Raw genomic sequence first — 24,423 nt, 5'->3', positions numbered from 1 at the left:
GTTTCTTTTTTTTGTCACGCCTTTTCGTCCCACTCCAAGTGCCGTCATGACGGGCTTCGAGCGGGAAAAAAAGGAGAAATGAATAGCCCACTTGTTTATCGGTCTGTCCCTTGCCTGGTGCTCTGAATTTCTCTGTGTTTTTTTTGCCAACTTTTTTCTTTCTTTACTCACTAACTTTCTGTCCGGCCAGAGGCAGCAGAGGTAGGGAAAAAGACGCTGCACACCCTGCACGTTCCACACGCTGTACGCTGAACACGCTGTACGCTGAACACGCCGCACGCGCCACACGCTGCACACGGTCTCAAAGCCATTGGTCACCATGCCATCGACAAGAGGACGCGCCGACTTGCAGGTAAGCAAGAAAGACCAGTGGGAACTTTTGGAAGGGGTGGGATAGTGTGTGTGTGTGTATGGGAAGGGGGGGGGGGTGCTGCTGCTGCTTTTCATTTGTCTAGAAGGTGTGAGCTTCTCCCAGCCCTGCCTCCTCCCACTCTCTCTCTCTCTCTCTCTCTCTCCTCCCAGTTTGTTTTGACACTCCATGGCAGTATTTCTCATCCTGTTTGGGGGAGATGATCAGAGGGTGATTAGGTGTCTCTGTGTGTGTACCTCTCTCTCATCCCTGCCTGGGGGGGGGGGCGTAATGCGTATTGCATCCATCAAATATCAATTAGCGATGGGCTGCAAAGATGAACAGAAGCCTTAATGTACCCGGGGGTCAACACAGCATACACTTACCAACCAATTAAAGGAACAGCGGAGATTTTAACAACGTCCCGCTAGCCGCGGCTTCCCATGACTTCAAAAATGCGATCAGAGACCGAGCGTGTAGCTGTGCTCTGCCTGACAGTGCTCTGTAGAGAAATCGGGAGGAAGCCTACTGCAGTGCACCATGTTCCAAATCAAAGTGAGAAGGGCTCGTGCTTATTAATATTTTTGGATCTAACCACAGAGTGCAGAATCTAGGCTAGGACCGAAGCCAGGGATCTGGGCGATGGACTTTTTTTTTTTATCGGAACAGACGCTCTAAGCTAACTTTCTAAGCACAAATTCCATATTTTTCCCCCCCTCTGTTGCGTTTACATTGGTGATGCAGACCAGCTGTAAATCTCGAGAAGGAAATAAAAGAACTGAAAATTCAGCCTGCATAGGTTTTTTTTTGTTGGGGTGACAGTACCACGTTTCCTCTGGTCCTTTGACCGAAGGCGACGCTGAGGCATAGTTCTCGCTTAGATAAACGTAGCCCTGCGTGCTTCTATCCCTGGTATTCCCTCACAGAATCCCCGCGCAGGAAATGTGCCCCTGGTATTCGTCCAGCGAGGCCGTGGCTTGTGTTATTATTTCGGCCATCTGTCTCACACATGTTGCATCAAATAACATTGTTCTGATGCGCCATTTTTCACCCGTGTGCACGTGATGACAATAAGCTCTGGTGCGATGACAGCGGAGAGCTCTGTAACTTCAGGAGCGCTCTCACGGAAGATTTAGCTGTCGGCTTGTCCCGGTTGCACGGGAGTGTTGGAACAGGCCTTAGAACAGTGTCATAGAACGGCGTAGAACGTGCATTAGAAACAGGGCCATTAGAAACAGTGTCATTAGAAACAGTGCCATTAGAAACAGGGCCATTAGAAACAGGGCCATTAGAAACAGTGTCATAAGAAACAGGGCCATTAGAAACAGTGTCATTAGAAACAGTGTCATTAGAAACAGGGCCATTAGAAACAGTGTCATTAGAAACAGTGTCATTAGAAACAGTGCCATGAGAAACAGGGCCATTATAAACAGGGCCATTATAAACAGTGTCATTAGAAACAGTGTCATTAGAAACAGTGCCATTAGAAACAGGGCCATTAGAAACAGTGCCATTAGAAACAGGGCCATTAGAAACAGGGTCATTAGAAACAGTGCCATTAGAAACAGTGCCATTAGAAACAGGGCCATTAGAAACAGTGCCATTAGAAACAGTGCCATCCCCAGGACTGGGCGGTGAGGAGATCAGTGTGCGTCTGAACTGAGACTGCCAGCACCAGTGGTGCCCACACCGGCCTCATTGGCTAAGGGTCTGCTTTTCTACCAAATGTGTGTTAGTCTTATACATGATATAGTACATTTACAGTACACACACACGCACACACACACACACAAACATACACACACATACACACACGTAAGCACGCTCACACACATTCATTTTCTCACCCTCTGACACTTACAGCAGGGTTTCCTTTGGGTAGCCACTGCAAAGCAACAACTCACAGACTTCAGCAGGCAATACAAATATAAATATATAATTAAATACTTTTCAATGTGGGTATTGAGATGTGTAAATAAGAAAAATGAGGGTCTTGTATGAGTAGTTTTATTTACAGTTCTACGGCAACCACTGCTCTCCTATTTAGCCACTAAAAATATCCACCTTTGAGTGGGCACATGTACCCACGTATCCATTTACGTGCACGTACACACATGTGTTTGTGTGTGTGCGAGCGTTTAGGGGAGGGAGGGAGGTAATTACTGCAGAGGCAGTACATTGTCACAAATATGTGGAACATTTTCCAGGCAGATTGTTCACGTGGTAGAGGGGATTTGTTGAGCAGATATGTTTGATCAGCAAGCTAATGCACACAATACTACAGAAACCAGTAGGGATGATCCAGTGTAGGGTCTATCCAGTGCAGGGTCTATCCAGTGACACATGCCTACTCTGTGGCTCTTTTTTCTATAACACATGCTGGGAAACGGCGCCTCTGTGGCCATTTCCCAGCATGCTTCGGTTCTTCCAGAACAGCTGAAGTCTGCTGAAACTGTGAGCAGTGAGGCTGTGGCAGCAGATTCTGGTAAACCCTGGAATCTCAGCCTGGCAGCCCTACCACCAGGTGTCCTGCCCCACAACCCTCAACAAGCTCTGTAGTGCCAGCCCCCGGCCCAGACTGTCCTCCACACTGGGCTTTGCTCAGTGTTACGCAACGTGGCTGAAGGATGCCATACATCCATATAGACTTGTGCTAGCCTTGTACAGCACGCTTTCCTGTTCACATAATTAAAATATATCTGTAAACACAGCCCAGTGTGATTTACCATGGAACACTGGTGTTTTTCTACCGGTGAATAGCGTGTACAGATTCCTCTCACAACCCCACTAGATCTTGCCCACTGTAAGCCTGCATAGAGGGCTGGTGGCAGATAGTACTGCACTCTAGAGGAAATGGCTTGAACAGATAAGTGCTTCCAGATGTGCTCAGAAAAACAGATTTATGCCATTATATTGCTATATGAGCAGAGAGGTTATTGAATATGAGGAACTGGGGGGCGGGGGTGGGGGGGTGGGGGGGTACTGGGAGACCATGCATTTATGAGCAATTTTTACAGAGTGAGTCTGTATCTTGCCTCCATCAGGCCACTGCTAGTATGAACAGGCCAGACCTCATGTAAACATTTGCTTTCTGTATGCTACTCTAACAATAAAGGGCTACTCATATTATACTGGATAGTGGAATAACATGAAGTTAATCAATCTTGAATTAGAAAGCCGAAGGACACTGTTATTTTAGAAGAGCCCCCGGGTTAAGGATAAGCTAATTGGACCAGAGCGCATGAGGGTCTCTGTTATTTAATAAAAATGATTATGACCTGCAGGAACAGCGATGGTCTCCCCCAGAGACAGAGGAGCAGGGCGGCATTATGATGTCACACTGTGGGAAATTTAACCTCGTAACGTGTTACCATGGCTCCCGCAAAATAGAGAGCTCAGGGGAGATTACACATGGAGATGTCTGTTTCATATCCTTCTACCTTCAGGCTTTTATAGTCCAGCCACATGCAGTGGTGCACAGTTGGTGCTAATTGGCTACACAAAAAGATGGCTGTTTTCACAAGTCAACAAACAGGTCTCCCTCAGATTAAACATATATGTTTCCAATATTTTGTGTTTTGTGTTTCATAGCCTTTCTTGAATTGACATGCTAGCCAAAAATGAATGCACAAATGATTAGTCTCAGATGAAAGGGACTCCCTCATTGTTTGTGGTTAGGTAGATGACGCACATTGCAGACAATTTGATAACCAGGCGTTTTCAGCATTGGATTTATCCAGACTATCGTGGTTTAAAATCCCTTAGGGTGTAACAAAGAAAAGAATGAACAAAGACTTAAATAATTTCAACAAAAAGGACAGTTAAAATAAGTAAATGCAAAAAAGTTAATGATCATACACAAAGAGCCTGATATGTGTTTCTACTCTGTGTTCTGGGGCTTCCTTATTATTACTATTGCTAACTATTGTAGCTGCCTCCGCCCCTGGTGCTTCACCAAGCTCAGCTCAGCACAGTGACTGTCAGGTATATGCTGAGGTTTCCTGTAGAGGCCAAAGCACTGTGGGCCTTTTGGAATGAGAGAACAGAACCTTTGTATATTGGCTTTAAAAAAAAAAAACCCTTAGTAACCAACTGCAGGCAACAGCCTCCTACTCCTAATTCTTCCGAACTATTAGAAGAGGTCACACTAGTTTCGATGTCTGGGCATCAGCCAGGCGAGTTTTCTGTGGGCCAGCTTAACGAGAACAAAATAAACACCACATAACTCACCTTTTTAGTGCTCATGTGCACAGTCTGGGGTAAGTTTAAAAAACAGTTGATGACAATTGTTCATATTTTCACACTCTGCCAACAATAAATATACACTGTAAAATGTGCAATGTTAACTGAACTCCAATAGGATTCAGAGATCAAGAGAGTAAAATGTACTCTATCATAGTTGACATTGAGCATTTTGCTGTGTATCTATATTGTTGGGAAGGTGGAAATACTGCCGGCTTCTTTTGAACCTTGCAGGGATCAGTTTAACAGCTTCATTTAGAATGCAGTTTAATTTAGAGGAGAGCTCCCAAGTGTCTTTGTCAATAAAGGCCTTCACCACAAGTACAGGCTACATTGCAACCTAGACCTTGTTAGTTTGAGCCTGGACTCTGCAATTAGCTGGCTGTCTCCAGCTGGTCTCACTCAGGGTCATGTGGGCTTATGTCAGTTAGAGTGCCTCAGGTTACCAGTGCATAAGCGCTCCCCAGCTACTCACCAGAGAACACAGGTTAAAAGCTACTGACCAGAGAACACAAGGTACCAGTTACTGACTAGAGAACACAGGTTACCAGCTACTCACCAGAGAACACAGGTTAAAAGCTACTGACCAGAGAACACAAGGTACCAGCTACTGAGTGGAGAACACAGGTAATCAGCTACTGACCAGAGAACACAGGTTACCAGCTACTCACCAGAGAACACAGGTTAAAAGGTACTGACCAGAGAACACAGGTTACCAGCTACTGAGCGGAGAACACAAGTTACCAGCTACTGACAAGAGAACACAGGTTACCAGTTACTCACCACAGAACACAGATTAACAGCTACTGACCAGAGAACACAGGTTACCAGTTACTGACCAAAATACACAGGTTACCAGCTACTGACCAGAGAACACAGGCTACCAGCTAGTGACCAGAGAACACAAGTTACCAGCTACTGACAAGAGAACACAGGTTACCAGCTACTCACCAGAGAACACAGGTCACCAGCTACTCACCACAGAACACAGGTTTCTAGTTTTCATCAGTCAGGAATGTGTCTGTATTCCATTGAGAGCTAGTGCGCTGTGTAGTGAACCAAATAGGAGAAAAAGAGAGAGATGGGTTTATTTTAAAAATAACTGATCAGATAAAGTGTTTATATCAGTGGATATATGCTGGTATATGTTAAATGTATTAAAATATAACTAAGAATGAGTCTTTGTGGCATTTATCTGGTAGTAGTTTCAAGAACAATCTAATTTTAGAATACGAGAGTTTATGTTTTGTTTTGGTCATTTTTTATTTTTTTCCCTGACAAGGGGAGCGGGTCGTTCCCATGGCGGGGGAGGGGTGTTGAGGCTTGCCTGTCGGTTTCCTCCCCTCCTCATTTCTGGGAATTTCAGGTCTTTACTTGTAATGTACAGAACACAGTGAGGCCCTGTGCCTGCAGCTCATAAGCTCACGTATGACCAGTCCCGCAAAGCCTGTTCGTACAGGAGGGGGCGGCGTGGAGGGGCCCCAGCAGGGAGCCAGCGGCTCAGGCTAATCATCTCCACGCTTTTTTTTTTCAGCTTTAGAGGGGGGTGGAGTGGGTTGCAGAAACATAAACAAACAAAAAGACGTATAGTTCAGGGACTCTCTCTCTCTGGGCCTGGGGTCTGACAGGCGACTGGCGTTGATGTGTCCCAGGGTTGTCCTTTGGGCTGCCTGGCACTGACCCCAGCTGATCTCCCTCTGGGGGGCATGGAGAGGTGAGGCACGTGAGCAGACCCATGGCTGGGGGTCTGTGTGTTAACGCTTCATTAAAGTACCTCTCCGTTAGCCCCCCCGGTCCAGGCGCCCCGTGCATGTGTACATGTGTGTGCAGTGTGACAGGAAACATGCCGTACCCATCTGACGGGCTGAGAAGATGGCTGCTTATCACGAGGCTCACTGCACTGCATGTCCCATAATCCATGGAGAAACCAGTTAAAGAGTAACCATGACAGAAAAACAGCTTCTTTGCATCCCCAAACGGCATTATTTCAGGACAGCTTTCGCCACCCTGCCCTCGGCTGCAGATCAAACACGCAGTCGCACCCTCTTCCTGTGTTTTGTCTTTCACAAGGCGGTTAAAGGCGAGGTCTTAGCTGCACCACGTTCTTCGAACCTCTCGAGTTTTGCAATAGGACGTGTCGATGACATGATGGACTAATAATTTCTGTGGTTATAGAACAGCTGTTATTTTCGCCACGTGTCAGTAATGTTTCACACTGGGGAGATGCGGGTGGTGGCGGGCCAGTGTGTTTCAGGCGCAAAACCGTGGCAAAACATGCCATTGATAATGTACGGGTTGTCCCGGTTACATAACCAGCATTTTAGTTATGTAACCGGGCAGACATCGTTGTCTGTGACATGGGCTTCCTGGAGTAAGTCAACTGAGCTCTCGAATGTGCTGGACTCAGGGGAATGTGATAGGAGCTGGCTTCTCGTGTGGGGAAGGAAGGGGCGGCAGGGACTGCCTGTTAAAGCCCAGGGGGACCTGAGTGGCAGAGGCCCGGAGCCCCCAAACTCACCCCTCCACCCCCCTGTCCGGTGGAGGAAACAAACACTCTGTCAGGAAGACCCCACGACTGATCCAAACCTCTCTAAAAAGTGTGCGAGGCCAGGCCAGGCTCTGATTGTGGCTGAACAGTGTCCACAACTGTACTCAGTCGCTGTTCTGTAGAGCAGCCAAGCCAAGGTGATGTCCAGCGTGCTTATCCACGGGTCATTTTGACCACCCTCGACTACAGCTGCAGTTTTATCCCACCAATGCCACTGAGAGCTGCAGAGACCAGTCACACGGTGTCCAGCACCATGTCATAGTGCACAACATCCTCAACAGGGACATGGGACATAGCTATGTGCTGGCGTTCAGGCAGTAAACGGACACACCGAATGTCTTTTGGGATGTTAGCAGTGGATGTGCCCATGCACTCAATTGAAAGCCCTATGTCACGGTCTGGTCTCCAACAGGGGATGTGCTCAGTAAGGCCATAGATACAAGTGTTCAGCTTCCCCAAAATAAGTGTAAAAAAAAAGTTCTAGAATTGAAATTTGAATTTCACATACCGAGGCATACCTTGGAATTCCGAAGTCTCTTTGGCTCTCATCATACTGTGTTCTATGAACCATTTATTTTCTGATGGTATTGCATTGATTGGAGGGTATCGGATCCCTTGTCAGAGAGAGCCCTGAAGAGATGGGGGCATAGTTGTGTATGTTTACATGTCTCTGGTTATGTTCATGTTAATAATTCACTCTGCTACAAAGCAAACACAACAGCACACATTCCCCTGGACGTGAAAGTGCAGCACTGAAAGGGAGGAGCTGTGGGAAGGCTGCAGCGGGTCTGCAGGTATGTGCACACAAGCTGCAGTCCATGTGGATCTCAGCCTGTGCTGATCTTACTGTGTTATTGGACTCATGCTTGACTGAGCGCTTAGCAGAACACCATCAGTCACAGTCCATAGGTGTCCATTCACACATACACACAGACATGAGCTCACACACGTGTGCACACACACACACACACGCACATGCCCATAAGAACATTCCTGCATACACACACTCACACAAACCCAAACACACACACACATGCCGATAAGTACATTTCTGCATACACACACTCACACAAACCCAAACACACACACACTCACACACGTGCACACGCACACACACGTGCGCACGCACGTGCGCACACTCACATGCTTACACACGCTTGAGCACACACTCATGCATGCACACACACACACAAACACACAAACGCGTGTACATGCACACACACTTAAGGCACTTACTGAAAGAGAGAACCAGAGCTGGCCTGCCGGAGGCACACATGCACCCCCACACAGCTCCAGTTTCACACTCCAGGGAGGGATTTTGTTCTGATCTCAAAAAGGAAGAGGTTTTTAAGAGTGGAAACAGTTAGCTTAAAATGGAAACATTCTGGACGTCAAAAGTTTTAAGGAGTGCTTTCGTTCTAAGAACCCAGCCTTATCTTTCAGATAAGACATTAAATCAGCTCCTTTCATCACGCAAAGATGGCACAACACAGAAAGAACAGTCCCCAGCATCCAAATTCCAAATCTTGAGTTTTAATCCCTTTAGAAATTGTGGCTTCTCAGTCTGGCCATAAAATCATCCCCCAGCTTTACTGCATAAATATATTTCCTCTACATCTGAGCTGGTGTGTGAGGCGAATTATAGCACTAAATCCCAGCTAACCGTGGGTGCCACAGTGAATCAACCCCAAACCCCTCCAGGGCTTTGAATCATACGTGCATTCGTTTGACTGTACGGAGCGAAGCAGACCGGTGCATCTATGTCAGTATATTATAAAAACGCTCCATCATGAGCCAGATACAATGGGGGGGCCGTGACATCAATGGGGTCCTGGAGTGTTAAAAATCCGAGCTCCAGCTTTCCTTTTCAAAACAAGCACCTCCTGCGGAGGGGCGAGCGATTACAGCAACAAGCCCGCGCAGATGTGCGGTCGCCCCGCACCCCGTGCGGTCACCCCTGGCTCTTATCTGCACTCGGTCGTGCTCGGTGACAGGAAGGGGCTGCGCTGTCCTCGGCACCCGGGGCCAGGCCGAGCCAGGGGGCAACATCTGCCGGCGCGACTCTCGCGCACAAATAAGCCCTCCTGCACGGAGACACGCTGCGTCAGATTCCGACCGGACCGGCCATCGATTGAGTCCTCTCTCCTCCGTCTGTCTGGGGCTGGAGGTACGGTCACGTGACCCGGCTCCGTTCGTGCTCGCGTTCAGTGTGGGTCCTCCCCTCCCCCCAGCCTGTGTTTGCTGGGGAAAGTCCCGCCCGCTCTCGCCAGCTTTCTCTCCTCCTGGTCCCGTTCGCCCGCCCCGGCTGTTCTGGGGAGAAAGGAATGTGGTCTCGTATTTCGGGAATTTTAATTGTATCCCGGATGAAAAGCATTTCGGGCTCACAGAGGCTGTGGTGGCTGTGACTCACCCAACCCCCCTCACACACACAGGCTTGGCACAGTCAGAATCCAGGTCACTTTTAAACGTTACCCATGCCAACAGCGCCACACCCCTGTGCTGCCAGGCTGCAGCTGGCACAGCAACGCGCCCTCATTCTGCCTTCTGCTGGAAGTTCAGTGTCTCCACAGTCCTGGGAACCCAGAGAGCATTTCAGAGTTATTAAGATGTAGAGTACAGTAACGCAACCAATGATTGGTGGAAAATAAATACGACCAATCATTGGTCACGGTATTGGTTTTGCAAGTGCTAAAAGGTTTTGCATGAGCTAAGGGTCTTAGTAAGTCTGGCCCCCTTCATGTGCAACCAGCAGGTGGACATGCAGGCACCCGAGTGACCAGCAGGGGTCTCTAGTGGGTGCTGAGAGGTATCATCCTGGCCGACTCAAACACTCCCATCCCTGGGTGGTGCTAGAGCCAACTGTGCATTGTGCTACGGGACTACTAGCTGCAGGTGACACTGGCAGGGTCCAGATTCAACATGTCACCACTGCCAGCCCATGCACTGGAATGCCACCTTAACAGGATGAGCCACCCAGCAGCCCAGACAAATATGTTTTAACATGTGGTCGCAATCTTACTTATGCAATCACCAGACTTTTCAACAGGGCTAGACAAATAGATGTCATCGTTTTTGAATGCTCCAAATGTCTCAGACAACTGGCACAAATATCTGTGGGGAGCTGCAGCCCTACTGTGCCCTGTTGCTGTCATTGCAACGATTTGTGAGTATATTTCATGTCTTGTGCAACACAAGGAACATTTATCAGAGCATTAAATCAGTCTGTGACAACAAGAAATGAAACAGGGATGAGATTACTCAAAGCTACTGCTTTCCCTTCCTCAGCTTTTTTTTGTCAACCCAAAAAATGCACATTCTTAAATGACGGTGTGCAAAGACAAGCATGTGAAATATTAGGCAAGCAAACGCACAGCCCCGCCATTGTTACCGCAGGGAGACGTGCTGTTTATTTAAACCGCATGAGTGCGGCCTCCTCCTCGGCCATTGGGGATATTGTGCAGTGCCGACCGCGGAGTGTGTGCAGATCACAATAAGAGCGCACACCGGCCTCTCGCACACACACAGCACCTCCTGCTCCTCCATTGTGGCCTGGCCCGTGTCTTTCTGAAGCCGTATTTTCACAAGGGGAAGACAAACAGGCCCCCGCGCCGGAGAGATAGACGTCTGGTGGGAAGATGGAGCCGGAAAATGGGAAACTGTAAACAGTCCCAGCTCAGCCAGCCTGGACCAGGGATTCTGCTTTATGTCCTGACATTTGTGCTTTCGCCCTCCCGTGTGTTTTTGTTTCCAGAGAAAGAGTGGAGGGAGAAATAGAGAGAGAGAGCGAGGGGGGGGGGTGTGTGTGTTTATCTGCTAGCTCGTGTGCCAGGCATGGCCCAGCTGTCTGTCAGCAGGGTAGCTGTTGGGGGGGCGGGGGGGTGGACAGGGTGGACAGGGGCGGGCACACAGACAGGGTGTGTATGCATGTGGGAGGGAGGTGGGGGTCAGGAGATCACAGGTGGAGATGGTCAACTTCAGCACCCCGTTGGACCCCCCCACGCCCCCCCCAGAGGATGTGGCACCTCCACAGGACGGGCCGGCCCAATCTCCCCCCACCGCCGGCATGACCTCATGCTGACAAACACAAGAGAGAACAGGGAGGTGAACAATGGCGTCGTTTCATCTGTTCAGTAAGGCCTCTGTTTCTCCTCGATGATGCAATACCGGTAATCTCATTTTACTGCCCTCTGTCACCGAACACGAGACACAGAAGAGACTCAGCTGCACACTCACTTGTCACATTCATTCACGTAAATACAAAGGTCTGTCCAAAAAAGTACTCAAGGAGTCTGAGTTAGCCTAAGGCCTTTAGCACATGTAAAATCCTTTAGCATGCAACTCATAAGGCAACCAATGATTGGTGCAAAATATATGCCATTACTATTGGTCATGTCACTGGTTTTACGTGTGCTAAAAGATTTTGCAGATGCTGAAGGTCATAGTAAATCACACACAAGGTCTTCAGTGATGATCTGGAGAGTACCTGTGAGCTGTGACAGTCCAGAGTGATCTGACAGGGAAATGAACACCTTTCATGTTTGTGTGTAGACAGGTACACTGAGAGAAACTGAGGTCGTGTGGGAGGAGGGACAATCAATTAATCTGAGCTAGTTTTCCACTGGAAATTTTTCATCAGACAGCAGTTCCTTTCCCATGGAAAGCTGTTACCCGAGACCAGGGCTGTCGCGCACAATGCCACCAGCGTTTAGAGAGTTGCGTCATTTTAAAAATGTAAAAAATCTCAGTATTGTTTCTTTCCTTTGTAAAAGCCAAGGTCAGCCATCTATGTAGCGGTTAGCTGAGCAAGGGCTCACATTCATTCGTACTGAAGGAATCCCTCTGCTTAAATCAAAATGGCTGCCTAAGTGCCAGATGCTGGTGTAAGCGGTCTTTGCAGTCGTTTGGGGCCACTATCATCTATGGACCACGAAATTCAGGTTGTAATTTGTAATGTGTAATCACATGACCCCCCCCCCCCCCCCCCGGTTTGCGATTTCCCCGAGTCAGTCTTGTTTAGGGCCACTAAATCATAGAGCCTTATATGCTCTTTCTGTCTCCACCTCACAGCATATTGTCCTGTTTAAAGTTTGTAGTGACGGCAGCATAATCCTTCATTCACCTCCTTTGTTTTAGCACAGATGGATGCAACCTACAGGTATTTGACTGGCTTTCTCGCTGCAGTTGAGTACACAGCTCACCTGAAAGCGCTGTAGGCCAACAGGCATGACAAAAGCAAGCCAACTGCAAAGTTAGCTCTCATTCAGCATGAAAACAATAACCATAATGGAAAAGCACCCCAAGGCTACAATGCCTGCTACCAGCTCTACATGCAGTAAAATGTGCACACAAATAAAAAGCGTATTTAGATGTCTGGGAGGGAGTGCCGTAGCAGCTGCTGGCCTCGTCATTTAGCCCTTCCATTTAGCCACCAGCTGAATGGCAGTACAAAAGCCATGTGCAGTAAAAAGCTGTGCGTTGTGATGATTTCATTCTTATTTCTTCTACAGCCCTTATCTCAGGATGTTACTCACACACACACACACACACACACATTCCTCTCCCAACACTGGGCCCACAGGCCAGGCTTGGTGAATCAGATTCTGTAATAAATATGTTGCAGCAGGGGCTTATGGAGGAGAGGATTTTCCTGTACGTTTGAAAGAGGGGGCATACTGCACATTCTGTTCTGGGTGCTGATGCCTGAGAGTCACAAACAGAACCACAGGGGGGTCAAAAACAGGACAGGAGAGGAAAAGAAAGGAGAGTGAAGAGAGAAAAGGAAGAGAAAGGGTATAGTGAAGGGAACGGTAGAGTGAAGAGAGGTAAAAAAAAAAGAGGACAGACAGATCCCAAGGGTTTGCCAACATACAATCGCAATCATTTCAAGTTTTTTGTCATATGGGCACAATACAGACATTTATTGTGACAATGGAATGCTTACTTGCATAGCAGCTCCCATTAAAATAAAAACAATAAAATAACAAAACAATACCAAAAATAATAAAAATAACAACGAATTGGTAAAAGTGAACTTATAGATGATAGATTTAAAAAAATCAAAACAATATAATTAACAGTCAATATGAATGTGGCATGAACACATTAAATACTTACTACTCTTACTGATGATTAAATCAGTCGAAAAGCCAGTAAAAAATAGAGCACATGGTACTGTAAGATTGCAGTGCTTTGTTGCTGTTGAATGGGAGTGGGGGGAAAGGTGGAGAGGAGAGGGGTACAAGTGCAAAGGAACAAAGACAGGAGAGAGAGAGTAGAGTAGAGTTTCAGGGCCTCCAGACAGCCGGAGATGTGGGCAGACGGGACTGGGACAGCTGCGGGCAGCCGCAGGAGCCAGCCTAAAAAGATCCAAAATAAAAGATCTAAAAATAATGTGCCCTGTGACGTCCCAAAAAAAAAAAAAAAGAAAAAGAAAAAAGAAGAAGGGGCGGCTTCCCAATTTCACTTACTTTTTTTAATCACACTTTGAGCCAAGACGGGGAGGTCTGTGTATATATTTTTAAATAATCATCCATCGTTGAATTTGATGCGCCTCCTGACCTCTTCATTCCAAGGTCAGTGTAACTCTCTTGCCCTCTTTTGAAACCACAGTCTGGGGCACCACAATTAATTACATTCATGCATTCGTCAGGTACCACATGCAATTTTAACATCAATTCCAAAATATGAAGCTGGATGTATTGTACCAGAGGACAGGTGGAAAAGTGAAATACAGAACAACTGACAGCCATAATTAATTTGAGCAGTAACAGAGCAGATCTGGTCGCGCAGATAGGTGTCAGTCATGGGTCATTCCCAGGGGTTCATATGACACACACACATTCTGCGTTTGCTCTCTGCAGTGAGCGTACAGACAGAATGCAGTGAACATTGCACACGTGTGTTTCAGTAGTACACAGTATAGCGCACGGGTAAGGGGGGGGGTCCTGATTCAGACTTTCTGGTTGGGACAAGCACATGACCCTTCCCATTTGATAGACAGAGGGAATAAATAGGTGTTAACAGTAACTGTCATTGCAGTAAAATCCAGAGGGCTAAACTTCCCTATTTTCAGACAGGACCTGTGTATGCATACATGGCTTGATGTCGTTGGAATTTTTTTTTTCAGTAATCGCAAGCCTCTGCAAACCTTTGACTGTGTAAAACAGGTCAGACGTGTGCAATTAACTGTGTGTGTTCTGTGTTTATCCTACTTGCTTTTTTGCTTCTGCGCGCACACCATTTGAAAGTTGTCATTTTTTTTGGTTCATTTCAGAACTTCAGCAGACCTGACTTCAAAACTCACAAAGAAAGGAGATAAACTTGATATGGTCCAAGTTTCACATTTTCACAGTGGGTTCCATGTTATTTTGAGTGGAGGGTAGAGGTATGTGAGACAGGGCTCAAGAAGCTGGTTTGAACAGGGTCTCGTTCACGCTGCCTCCCTGGGGGGTGGGGGGTGGGGGCAGGCAGGGACGGCACCTCTGCCGGAGGCGATCATGTGGTTAGGGCGTTTGATGTTAGATGATTGATGGACGATTCACTGTGTTTGCAGGGGGGATTAGGATGACAGTGATCACACCCTTGACTTTAAAGAGACCCCCCCCCCCCCACTCCCTGCGGCTGAGCGTGCTATTCCCCACTTTCTGGTGCACATCCACTGTGGTCCCTGCCTGTGACCTCTTTGGGTAAAGCAGTTTCAAATAATCACTTTAACTGACATGCAAACATTTTCCTAGCAGGTGATATCATCACAATACAGCAGCTGACTAGTCAGTTGTGAAACCACAAATCATCCGGCAGCAACGATCAAGAAGTAACAAAAAGCATGGATTGAAAATAAGCAGGATCTGACCCGGTGTGTGTAGACTTCAGCAGTCCTGGAGCCTCCGGTGTTCGTATTTATGGCATGAGCCGTCGTGAATCCGTCGTCGTGCGCTTCTGCAGTGCACTCTGGGTGCGATCTCTGGCTCTCAGGTGGTACACAAGAATGACTCCTTGAGGTTATTTGATAGGACGTTTCACTCAACATACAGAGGGATCCTATAGCCGGTTGATACATTCCAACGCTGACATTCCACACTGTAATTGGCTGAGGCCTTCTACGAGACAGCGTAGAAGGGCTCCCAGTATTGGGGGTCAACTGTAAAGTATTAGCCTCTATTTATGTGTGTGTTTCTGGTCGACATAGCAACAAGGACATTTAAATGCTCTGAAGTGCTCTTGTCAAGCGTCTTTCTGTACTGTCGTCATCTTTGAGGGATGTGGGTTACACAACTCAAAGAAAAGTGCATGGTACTGTATGATCCATACACTTTATGTTGACAACAATGCAAAAAATTGACGATTACAACCAGGGGTGGCATATTTGGGGGGGGGGGGGGGTGGGTTGTTATAAGAATTCCAAGGGCCCTGACTAACAGAGGCCCTCAAAAAATTGTGCCGTAACGGTACAGGGATGGAGTGGCCTGGTGTGGTGGGGCCCAAAGTGAGATTTTCCCATGGGGCCCAAAATTCCTGGCGGCTACCCTGATTACAACAGTGAAAAAATAACTGAAGATTAAATAACAAGATTAAATACTTAAAAAATAAGAGACTGGTAGGTGAACTTCCAAGTGATCAGATGACTGTGACTACTGTAATACCCAAGAAATCAAGGCTGTGAATTGGGCTCTGTGTCAGTTTTCAATTTGTTTTGTTTTTAAAGTTTTATTAAATCCTTCAAAAGAAGAATGACAGGCTCAAATGCAAATGGAACCAGCGCCAGTGTGTCTCAGAGCCCCCTCTGAGGTGGGGTGGGGGGGTGTGGGGGAGAGGAGAGGAGGGATGGGGCTGCTGGCTGGCAGTGCGGTGCCCCTGTGGTCCTCAGTACAAGTGGGGGCACACGGGCAATCAAGGAGGTAGAGACCTCTCGGGTGATGCTTCCGCAGAGGACCTGAGAGAGAGAGAGAGAGAGAGAGAGAGAGGTAGAGAAAGGGAGAGAGAGAGTGACAGAGAAAGGGACAGAAGGACCCATGCCCCCAGCGGAGTGAGGAGAGAGGAATACTGAGGGTTCGGCCTCTGGCTGGAACGCGGGGTCACCAAAACGCTGACCCCTGCCATCACGCCGCCCCGGGGCCCTGTCATCCTGTGACACAGGCCTGTTTCATAAGCCTTCATCATCGCCACGGCCATGCCAAAGCAGAGCTCGTTGCACAAGAGACACGTGTTTCCAGAGCGCAGTGATATTTTTACCTCTTACAGCTCAGTGGTAGTGGTGTGTGAATGAGCGATCGTGTCCAAACATAAGACCTGGGGGAGAGGTGAGACTGGCTCCTCGAAGACGGTGCATCTGCCACACCGCCCTGTGAACGCCCCCCACCCCTAATTTTCCACTGCCTGCCATGGAGTGGGCTGAAAGTGACAGCACCTCTTCATCACTGCTTAATAAAAGAGCCGTCCTCACTTTAACAAGCTACAGGAGGACATTCAGACCCTCTTTCATTATCTGCGTCTCCTAAATCTGCAAATCTGCTATTCATTTTCTAAAAAACACATTTAACATAATACATATCACTTTCTGTCTCTCTCTATCTACACGCACATACGCACACACACATATGTATGTATATATATATATATACATTTTCTTTTCTTGATTGGGCTCTGTACTCCACAATTTCAATGTACAGGGTACAGAGCCAAATATAAAAATGTCTTTGGAAGTCACAGTATATCTTTAGACAGTACAATATAGTCATAAATGAGTTTTCACTGCAAGGCTTAAGTGTAGTTGGAAGGAAATTGTAGGTTATATAACAGACTTGACCTGTATGCTTTTCTGTCATTCGACTAATAGTTCTGACCCTCAGTGGACTGCAGTGTACCTTGTTTGAACCAATGACCATTTCAGAAATGTTCCAGTATTTAATTTATGTTAAGCTGACAGATATATGGCCATTTCCCAGGGTCTTTCCTGTCTCGCTCACGTGTGTTCTACACTGACTCCTAACCACCCCCCCCACCCCCCCGCCCCCACCCCTCCCTGTCTTTCTTCCAGTTTAATTGTTCGCTTTTTTGCATGTGAGGCTGTCTCTTATTTCGTGAAAACATCCCAAAATAATATGGCACACTATAACAGGAAAAAAATGTAATAGAGAAAAGAAACAGAGGGTGGGACATGCCTTTAAGTGGCTTTTAGTTCATAACATTCATTTGCTAATTACTGTCAAATTAATTAAAACTATCAAAAACTATTAAAAGACATGTGGCTGAAAATAAAACATAAATGACCCTTTATTGAACACCCGTCTCCTTAAACAGAAAAAGGAAAAATATGTATTTTGAGATACAAACATACATAACAATTCTCTGCACAAAACTGAAAATTTGGATGTACAAAAAGCAAAACATTGAGCAGGAGGCAGGCACTAACTGTTTGCAGTACTTTTTCATTCAGTCAAATAGAGTAGTAGAATAGAGGACAATTCATTCCATGGATTCTAGAGATATGCAAAAGCCTATGTAATGGTGGTCTTCCAAATGTAGGGGAAAGGGCAGAAACCAACCCGCCCCCAACCTCACCCAACCCCCACCCCCACCCTTGCCCTCACTGTCTTTCAGTGACTACATGGTCAGTCTTGTCCCTGTGGCCATGAATATCAGGGGCAGCCATTCTCTCCCCTCCCACCTCTGCCCCTCTCGCTGCCTCACAGAGAGGCTCCTCTCATTTCGGCTCTCCCCCTGGTGTAACCGGGCCGGCTGGCGGAGTGGGGCGGACGGCCAGTCCTGCGGCGCTCTCCGGGCAGTCACAGAGTCCAGCCGTCCCCATCTGCGATCGCTGCGGTTTTGCTCCGGTGGGGCACAGCACAGGCGCGGCAAAAAATAAGAGCAGAAAAAGCTTCTTGTCTGAGAGAACCCTCCTCGTCGGCTCCCATTCGCCATTGGACGGTGGAGCAGCCAATAGAGAGGTGGGGAGGTCGACTTCCTGTGTAGCTGATACATGGGCCCCTTTGGTAAAATATTCCTGGCCTCTCCCATAGTGTTTATTTAAAAAAGAAATAATCCTGGCCTTAAAGAAAAACAATACGGCAGTGCGTGCGGTATTTGGAGGTCTGCCAAAGTCATCCTCTAAGTAGAACCTGATTTATGATCACATTACGGGGTTCCTGACTTTTACCAAAGGACACATTATGGACAGACAAACCCCTTCATACTGACAAGACTGGGATCACAGCATGTATTTTTCCTGCTGATTATGAACTCACTGATATAGACAACAGACACCTTAAAAAGTCCCTTGAGAAATGGATTATGTACTTTGGTGTGTACATTATATGAGAGGTGCAGTGAGAATATTTCACTGTTAGTGCTATCTGCTCTCTGACTGCCATTGATCACACAAAGGTGTGTAGGCAGTTAAATAATGTTGCGCTAGTGGTTTGGTTAGCTGGGGTGATTTGTTCATTGTGTCATAATGTAGACCCTTAAAAAAATAGAACTTCACAGTGATTAATTATTCAGCAAAAATTCACATTTGAAATAGGAAAATTTTCTAATGGCTTCAAGCATCAGATAATGCAGGCTTATCAACCTGAAAATAAACGGCTGTAACATTACATAAGTGACAGAGAAGGAGCTAATGGTACAGCAATTGATCCAGTTCAGACGGCTTTTTCAGTTACAGTCCATAGCACTATTCGGGTATAGTAGAAATTAATATTTGACCTACACTACCCTCTTCTGCTAGGAACTTGAAACTTTAGATGAGAGGCAGTTGCATAAGTCATATTATTGTGAGATACTGCCCTCTGCTGTCCTTATCTAACATTACATCAATAGCACACAAATCCTATAATTCAGGACATATAATTACATTTTAAATCCACATGTATTTTCCTACAGAATCACTTGAACTCACAAAATACGTGACACATATATATACATGCAGTAATTTGTATGGAATCCACTAAAAACTCTCTGTCTCTGTTACTGTATTCTGACTCTAAGTATGTATGATGTTAACTGCACCGGATGGGAGTGTTCTGAGGAGCGCGGTCAGTATGTAATAACACTACAGGTAAACTGCAGCATGCTCAGCTGGAGTTAAATCGCAGAACTGTATTACAATTGGAACTGCTATCCAAATTTTTGAAATGGGGCTGTTCCAGTTGTATTGCGGTTTTGTAGTCTAGAGGTTTAAATATGAGGTGGAAATGTCAGCGAAGCACCCTGCAATTGACCCTACATGTTTAACTTTGTTTTATAAATCTATACTCTCAATCCCAGGAATCAACGGGATTTTATGAGTAAAATACACTATTTGATCTCAGTACGATCTACTGCTTGGAACGCTTCACTGACTCCAAACACAAAAGTGCAAGGATCCTACTTTCATGTCCTACTGTTCTCTTTTGGAACAGAGGCAAAGGGGTTGCCTTGCTAATTTGTCGCAGCCCTCTCCTTTCGCTGTCTTGGGCCATTGAAAAAGCACGACGTAAGCAGCCGAACCAGTCCTTTGTTGAGGATGGCCAGGAGCATGCAGACACCGTTTGAAAAATACCCCAGGGTATTGCTCGGTTGCCTGGGCTGGGGCCTGCTGGTCGACTGCTTCAGCCGGCTAAGGTTACGGTCACGTGACATCCCTTTGGCGACAACACGCATTAGCAGTCTCTTGGGGGCGCTAGTCTAGCTTATGTATAGCCGTATATAACCAGGGCTGCGTAGAATCACAGAACTGTACAAGGCATCTATGTGGTTCAAATTCTTTAGAATGTTTCGATTGCTTCCATTCTTTGTAAACATTAAAGGGGCGGAGGAGAGAAAACCAGAAGATCAGAGGAAACGTTTCATAATATTTGGACATCCTACTGCAGTCTCGTTTGCAGCAACATCGTTCAGGATGGAATAACGTTGACACCACCCAGCACATCTTTGTTCTATTCCCGTTATATTTTGACGATAACGGTAACTACTCAATTTTGTACATAGTTAAAATGTGCCATTACAAATAAAAAATTCTGTTTACATTTTTATTTATCATTTGTTTTCTTTTATTTAGCAAGATATTGCTATTATGTTTCCGTCGCCGTGTTAACACACATATCACGCAGCTCTTTTGCACCTATAATTATGATTTACACAAGTTTACAAAATGTAGCCTTCGTTGCTTGTATCTTTAAATTGTAGCAACTTTTCTGTAATGTTTTCAATTACTTGATAAAAACAAAGCATTGTGGAACTTGTAGTCACATATAGTCTAAAATTGCCTCCTCGAAGGATGCATCGTTGGCAGTTCTGGATTTCACCAAAGGAGGCAAGCGATGGCGGATCACGTTTCCTTCCTTCGCTTATTGAGCAATTTGAACGTTCCACAGAACCGTATGGAACGTTCCCTTTCACATCCATTAGCTCCTTCCGGTTCACATGGAAACTAGAAGACAAGGAAGATGCGTTTTTAAAGTATTTGAAAGCAGCCTAGATGTTGAAATATGGTGTACAATATTTAGTTATGTGCATAAGTATGTGTTTCTCAGTGTACAATATACATATGTGGGTGCATCATTTTGTTGAGAAATATGCTAAACTGTGAGATTAATAAATACAGCATCGTGAGCGAGTAGAAATAAGCCAAATAAGCCGGTGTCACTGGGGGCTCCTGATTCACAGACAATTCTCAAAACAAACAAACATCATGTTCAAGATCAGCCCTAACTTGGGTGCAAGGGATTTACTTCACCAGCATCGATTATTATGTATTACCAACCCCTAAAATGGCTCTGGAATGCTTAATGCACACAGAGAAAATAAACACAAACACAACTGTAGACTGTTTTCTTTTCATGCTGCAACTGTCAAACTTGTCCAGGGAAAACAGAAGAGCTTTGACTGAACTATCTTTGAAATTACCAAAATATATAAATAATCCTGTCAATCATAGAGGGTTGTCCTGAGATCAGTCTCCCTTTCCAGTTCTGCACATCAATGAACTCTCTCTCTCTCTCTGTTTTCTACCACTGTTGTTTCCTGTCTCCCTCACACAGTTCAGTTCAGGTATTCTTTATAGACTCAACTACACATTGTAAGGTATTTCCAAAGCAAAGAACTGAACCCAAAACAATAACAGCCTATATGAATCAACCAACAAACATTTTTGTTGCTGTTTGTCCCTACTCAAATAAAACATACTTTTGTTTGTTGGACATTCCTTGTTGTTCATATATCAATCTAATCGAGAAATTTATGTTTTTATATCTATGTTTTCTTTTCACAATATAAGAAAAAGTACATCTCTCTCAGCCTCATCATTATCACCTCTCTGTCTCTCCACAGGTGGAGCGAGGTGGCCTTCTCAACCTGAACCACTATGCCACCAAGAAGAGTGTGGCAGAGAGCATGCTGGATGTGGCTCTGCTGATGGCCAACGCCTCACAGATGAAGGCAGTGCTTGAGCAGGGGCCTGATTTCAAGTATTACATCACTCTGGTGGTGCTGATTGGGGTCTCCTTGCTCTTCCAGATCGCCGCAGGGGCTCTCTTCATCTTCATGGGTAAGCAAAGTGTCAGAGGGCTCAATTAATACAGATTCTCTAGAACAACCAGACAGTTACCTCTATAATCCATTGAAAGGTCCTTAAAGTTACCAATTGGGATCTGATGAAGTTAGGAAATAGGAGAGAAGAACCGCAAGAGCTGACTAGTTTTCTGATCTCAAGAATCTGCAAGGTCAATGAAAATCACTAACCACCCAGTGGAATATGTATCCCCCTTCTGGCACCACTGTGTACTGTGGACTTGGAGGCCCTTGCTTCAGTTCATATTATTGTCTGAATATTGTCCAAGACAAAATGTTAATCACGTTAACAATATAGTATCAAGTCAACAGGGAAGTATAAAGTTATTTTTTTAAATTACATGTAGTAATGAGTTCCACAGTTATATGGGGAAACTGGAATTTATATTTTGTGTGTAACTACATTTGTCTGCTTGTTTTTAAGCTCGGAAGGATATCAACGATGCTGCCAACCAGAGGAAGCTTGACATAATAAACAATGTAGCTACTGGGCTGGTTTTTATCACCGTCATCATCAATATCTTCATCACTGCTTTTGGGGTGCAGAAGACAGGGCTGTACCCCAAACCCAACTGAACACACGAGTGCATGCAGCATTAAACTCAAAGTACAGGTATATTATGTTCTTTTATTCTGAGCTATTTACATTGAGAACATAAGTACATCCACAGATATTATATGAGCAACACTGATATAGAGAAGTCTAACGAGGTACAGTATGTGTTTGCATGCACTGTTGACCAAGTGGAGAAAGGGCAACAGTTTATATTCACTCCTTAATATTTGCTGACCCAATATAGTGTAAAGCAGTGGTTTCTAAACCTGAGGAGGCCTTTTAGAAAGCTTGGAAAGTGCTTAGTGAGTGAGTGCAAATATAGCAGGGCATATTCTCAGATATGAAATGAAAGTTGTGACACATGTTGAAACTGCTGCATTCATGCTGTACCACACGGTAACAGGTGTAGTGTTCAGTTGAACTGGTGTGTATGCACTTTGTTCCATGCGTAATCTCACAAACCTCCCCTCAACCCCTCCCATGACCCAATAGTAGGTCCTCGCCCACAGTGAGGGAACTCCTTGTGGAAAGACAAAGTACAATCATAGACGGAGAGCTACACAACTATCTGTCCTTATTTCAGAAAGAAAACAGGGAAATGTGAACATTTTGTGTTTGGTCAACGAAATACGGATAACACAGAAATTACTTGCTTGTTGATTAGTGAAGAAACTTAATTTACTTGACTTTTCATCCTTTTTCAGGTGAAGGCTTTTGAGGGGGATGGCTGAATTAAGAGTATACATTCATCACATACAGTACATCCTGCTATCATTACCATAGCCGGCCAGTTGTGCACAACCCATTTCCGTCAATGTAATCTAAAGGAGTTGTGACTGTATATTCACACAATACATTTTTAAAAATGAATTTTTCAGTTGATATATTTCTCCTCCTTAATCTCTTAATGGAGAAAATACAATTTTTGCCTTTTCCTGAAACTTAATTTATTTTAATTCACTATACATAAAAGAGCGCATGTATTGATTTATTCTGCTATTGTATGTTAATTAAACTAAACTGCCATTTCAAGAAATGTAAAACATCAAAATCATTAGGATGTAAGTGTTTTACATTACAATGTTGTCATCTCTATCTTTGATTTTTGTGCTTACCCTGCTATTTAAAATGATTCCACACAAATTAATTAGGATGTAAGTGTTTTACATTACAATGTTGTCATCTCTATCTTTGATTGTTGTGCTTACCCTGCTATTTAAAATGATTCCACGCAAAAAGATATAATAATAAAAAGTGTACTTAAATTAATTAATCATTATTAGTGCAAATACTTGAGCTGAAATAAAACATTTAAAAGGGACCCATGGTTTCTGTGCTGGTATGTTGGCTTCTGGTAATGCGCAATAATATAATGGACATTCATATTATCCTGGATTCACATATTCCTCCATGTCCCCGCATATTTTGTGATGTTATTATACACTCCAGTTATACCTTGGTCTGGGAAAGGGATGAGATCTTACACAGAGTCTTACACTGAACCTTTTGGACATGATACCAAACATGGACATCTGAATGCTTGCCTCTTGAATTGATTGAGAATGTTGCAGCAATGGGCATATGAATGAATAGTGAGTATGACTTCACAGTAAAATTCAACTCTAACTGAGTTTATATGAGTCCACTCTGTTTGAGATGGCATGATATGGGAAAATTGTTTGATGTCATACTTATTCAACAAAAGTACAACTAGTTACACAATCTGCCAATACATAGCATGTTTACAGGAATATAAACAGAGGAACTCCAAATATGGGAAATACAAAAACGTAAGTCATAAATAATGGTAATTAAATCATCAGGACTATATACATCAGACACAGCCATTCATGTTTAAAAGAAAATTATGGAAAATGTGAGTTTGTAAAACTAAAACTATACTATAAGAATACAGACCCCTCGCACCTTCAACCATTTGACAATGAATTACAGTATGTGGCTTACCATTCATATACAGAAAGATGAATGACTCTGAGGGCTATGAAAGATGCAACACTGGCCACTAGTGGACAGTTTACAAATTACACCACAGAAGAACTTAAAACTGGGGTGATAAGTATGACGGGGGAACGTAACAAAAAGTCGCTCATTTCAATTGGAAGTGTGCACAATTACACATCTGTGTATGTATAATGCATATGATACATATAAAAAACCTTT

At 45.1% G+C, this 24,423-nt stretch overlaps 1 protein-coding gene across 1 annotated transcript; it reads left to right on the top strand.

The window, feature by feature from the left end:
- The first annotated feature begins 96 nt into the window (after window positions 1–96).
- On the top strand, window positions 97–23,557 carry ninj2 (ninjurin 2). Its single transcript, XM_064343394.1, has 4 exons — window positions 97–352; window positions 21,447–21,663; window positions 22,111–22,299; window positions 22,947–23,557. Exons 1-3 carry the CDS (start codon window positions 320–322, stop codon window positions 22,260–22,262), a joined length of 402 nt encoding a protein of 133 aa, XP_064199464.1. The 5' UTR covers window positions 97–319; the 3' UTR covers window positions 22,263–22,299; window positions 22,947–23,557.
- Window positions 23,558–24,423: the final 866 nt, after the last annotated feature.

The sequence above is a fragment of the Anguilla rostrata genome, chromosome 7 (assembly GCF_018555375.3).
Source record: "Anguilla rostrata isolate EN2019 chromosome 7, ASM1855537v3, whole genome shotgun sequence".
Taxonomy (NCBI): Eukaryota; Metazoa; Chordata; class Actinopteri; order Anguilliformes; family Anguillidae; genus Anguilla; species Anguilla rostrata.
Note: the sequence above shows the minus strand (reverse complement) of the source record. Positions and strands in the feature narration are given on the sequence as shown.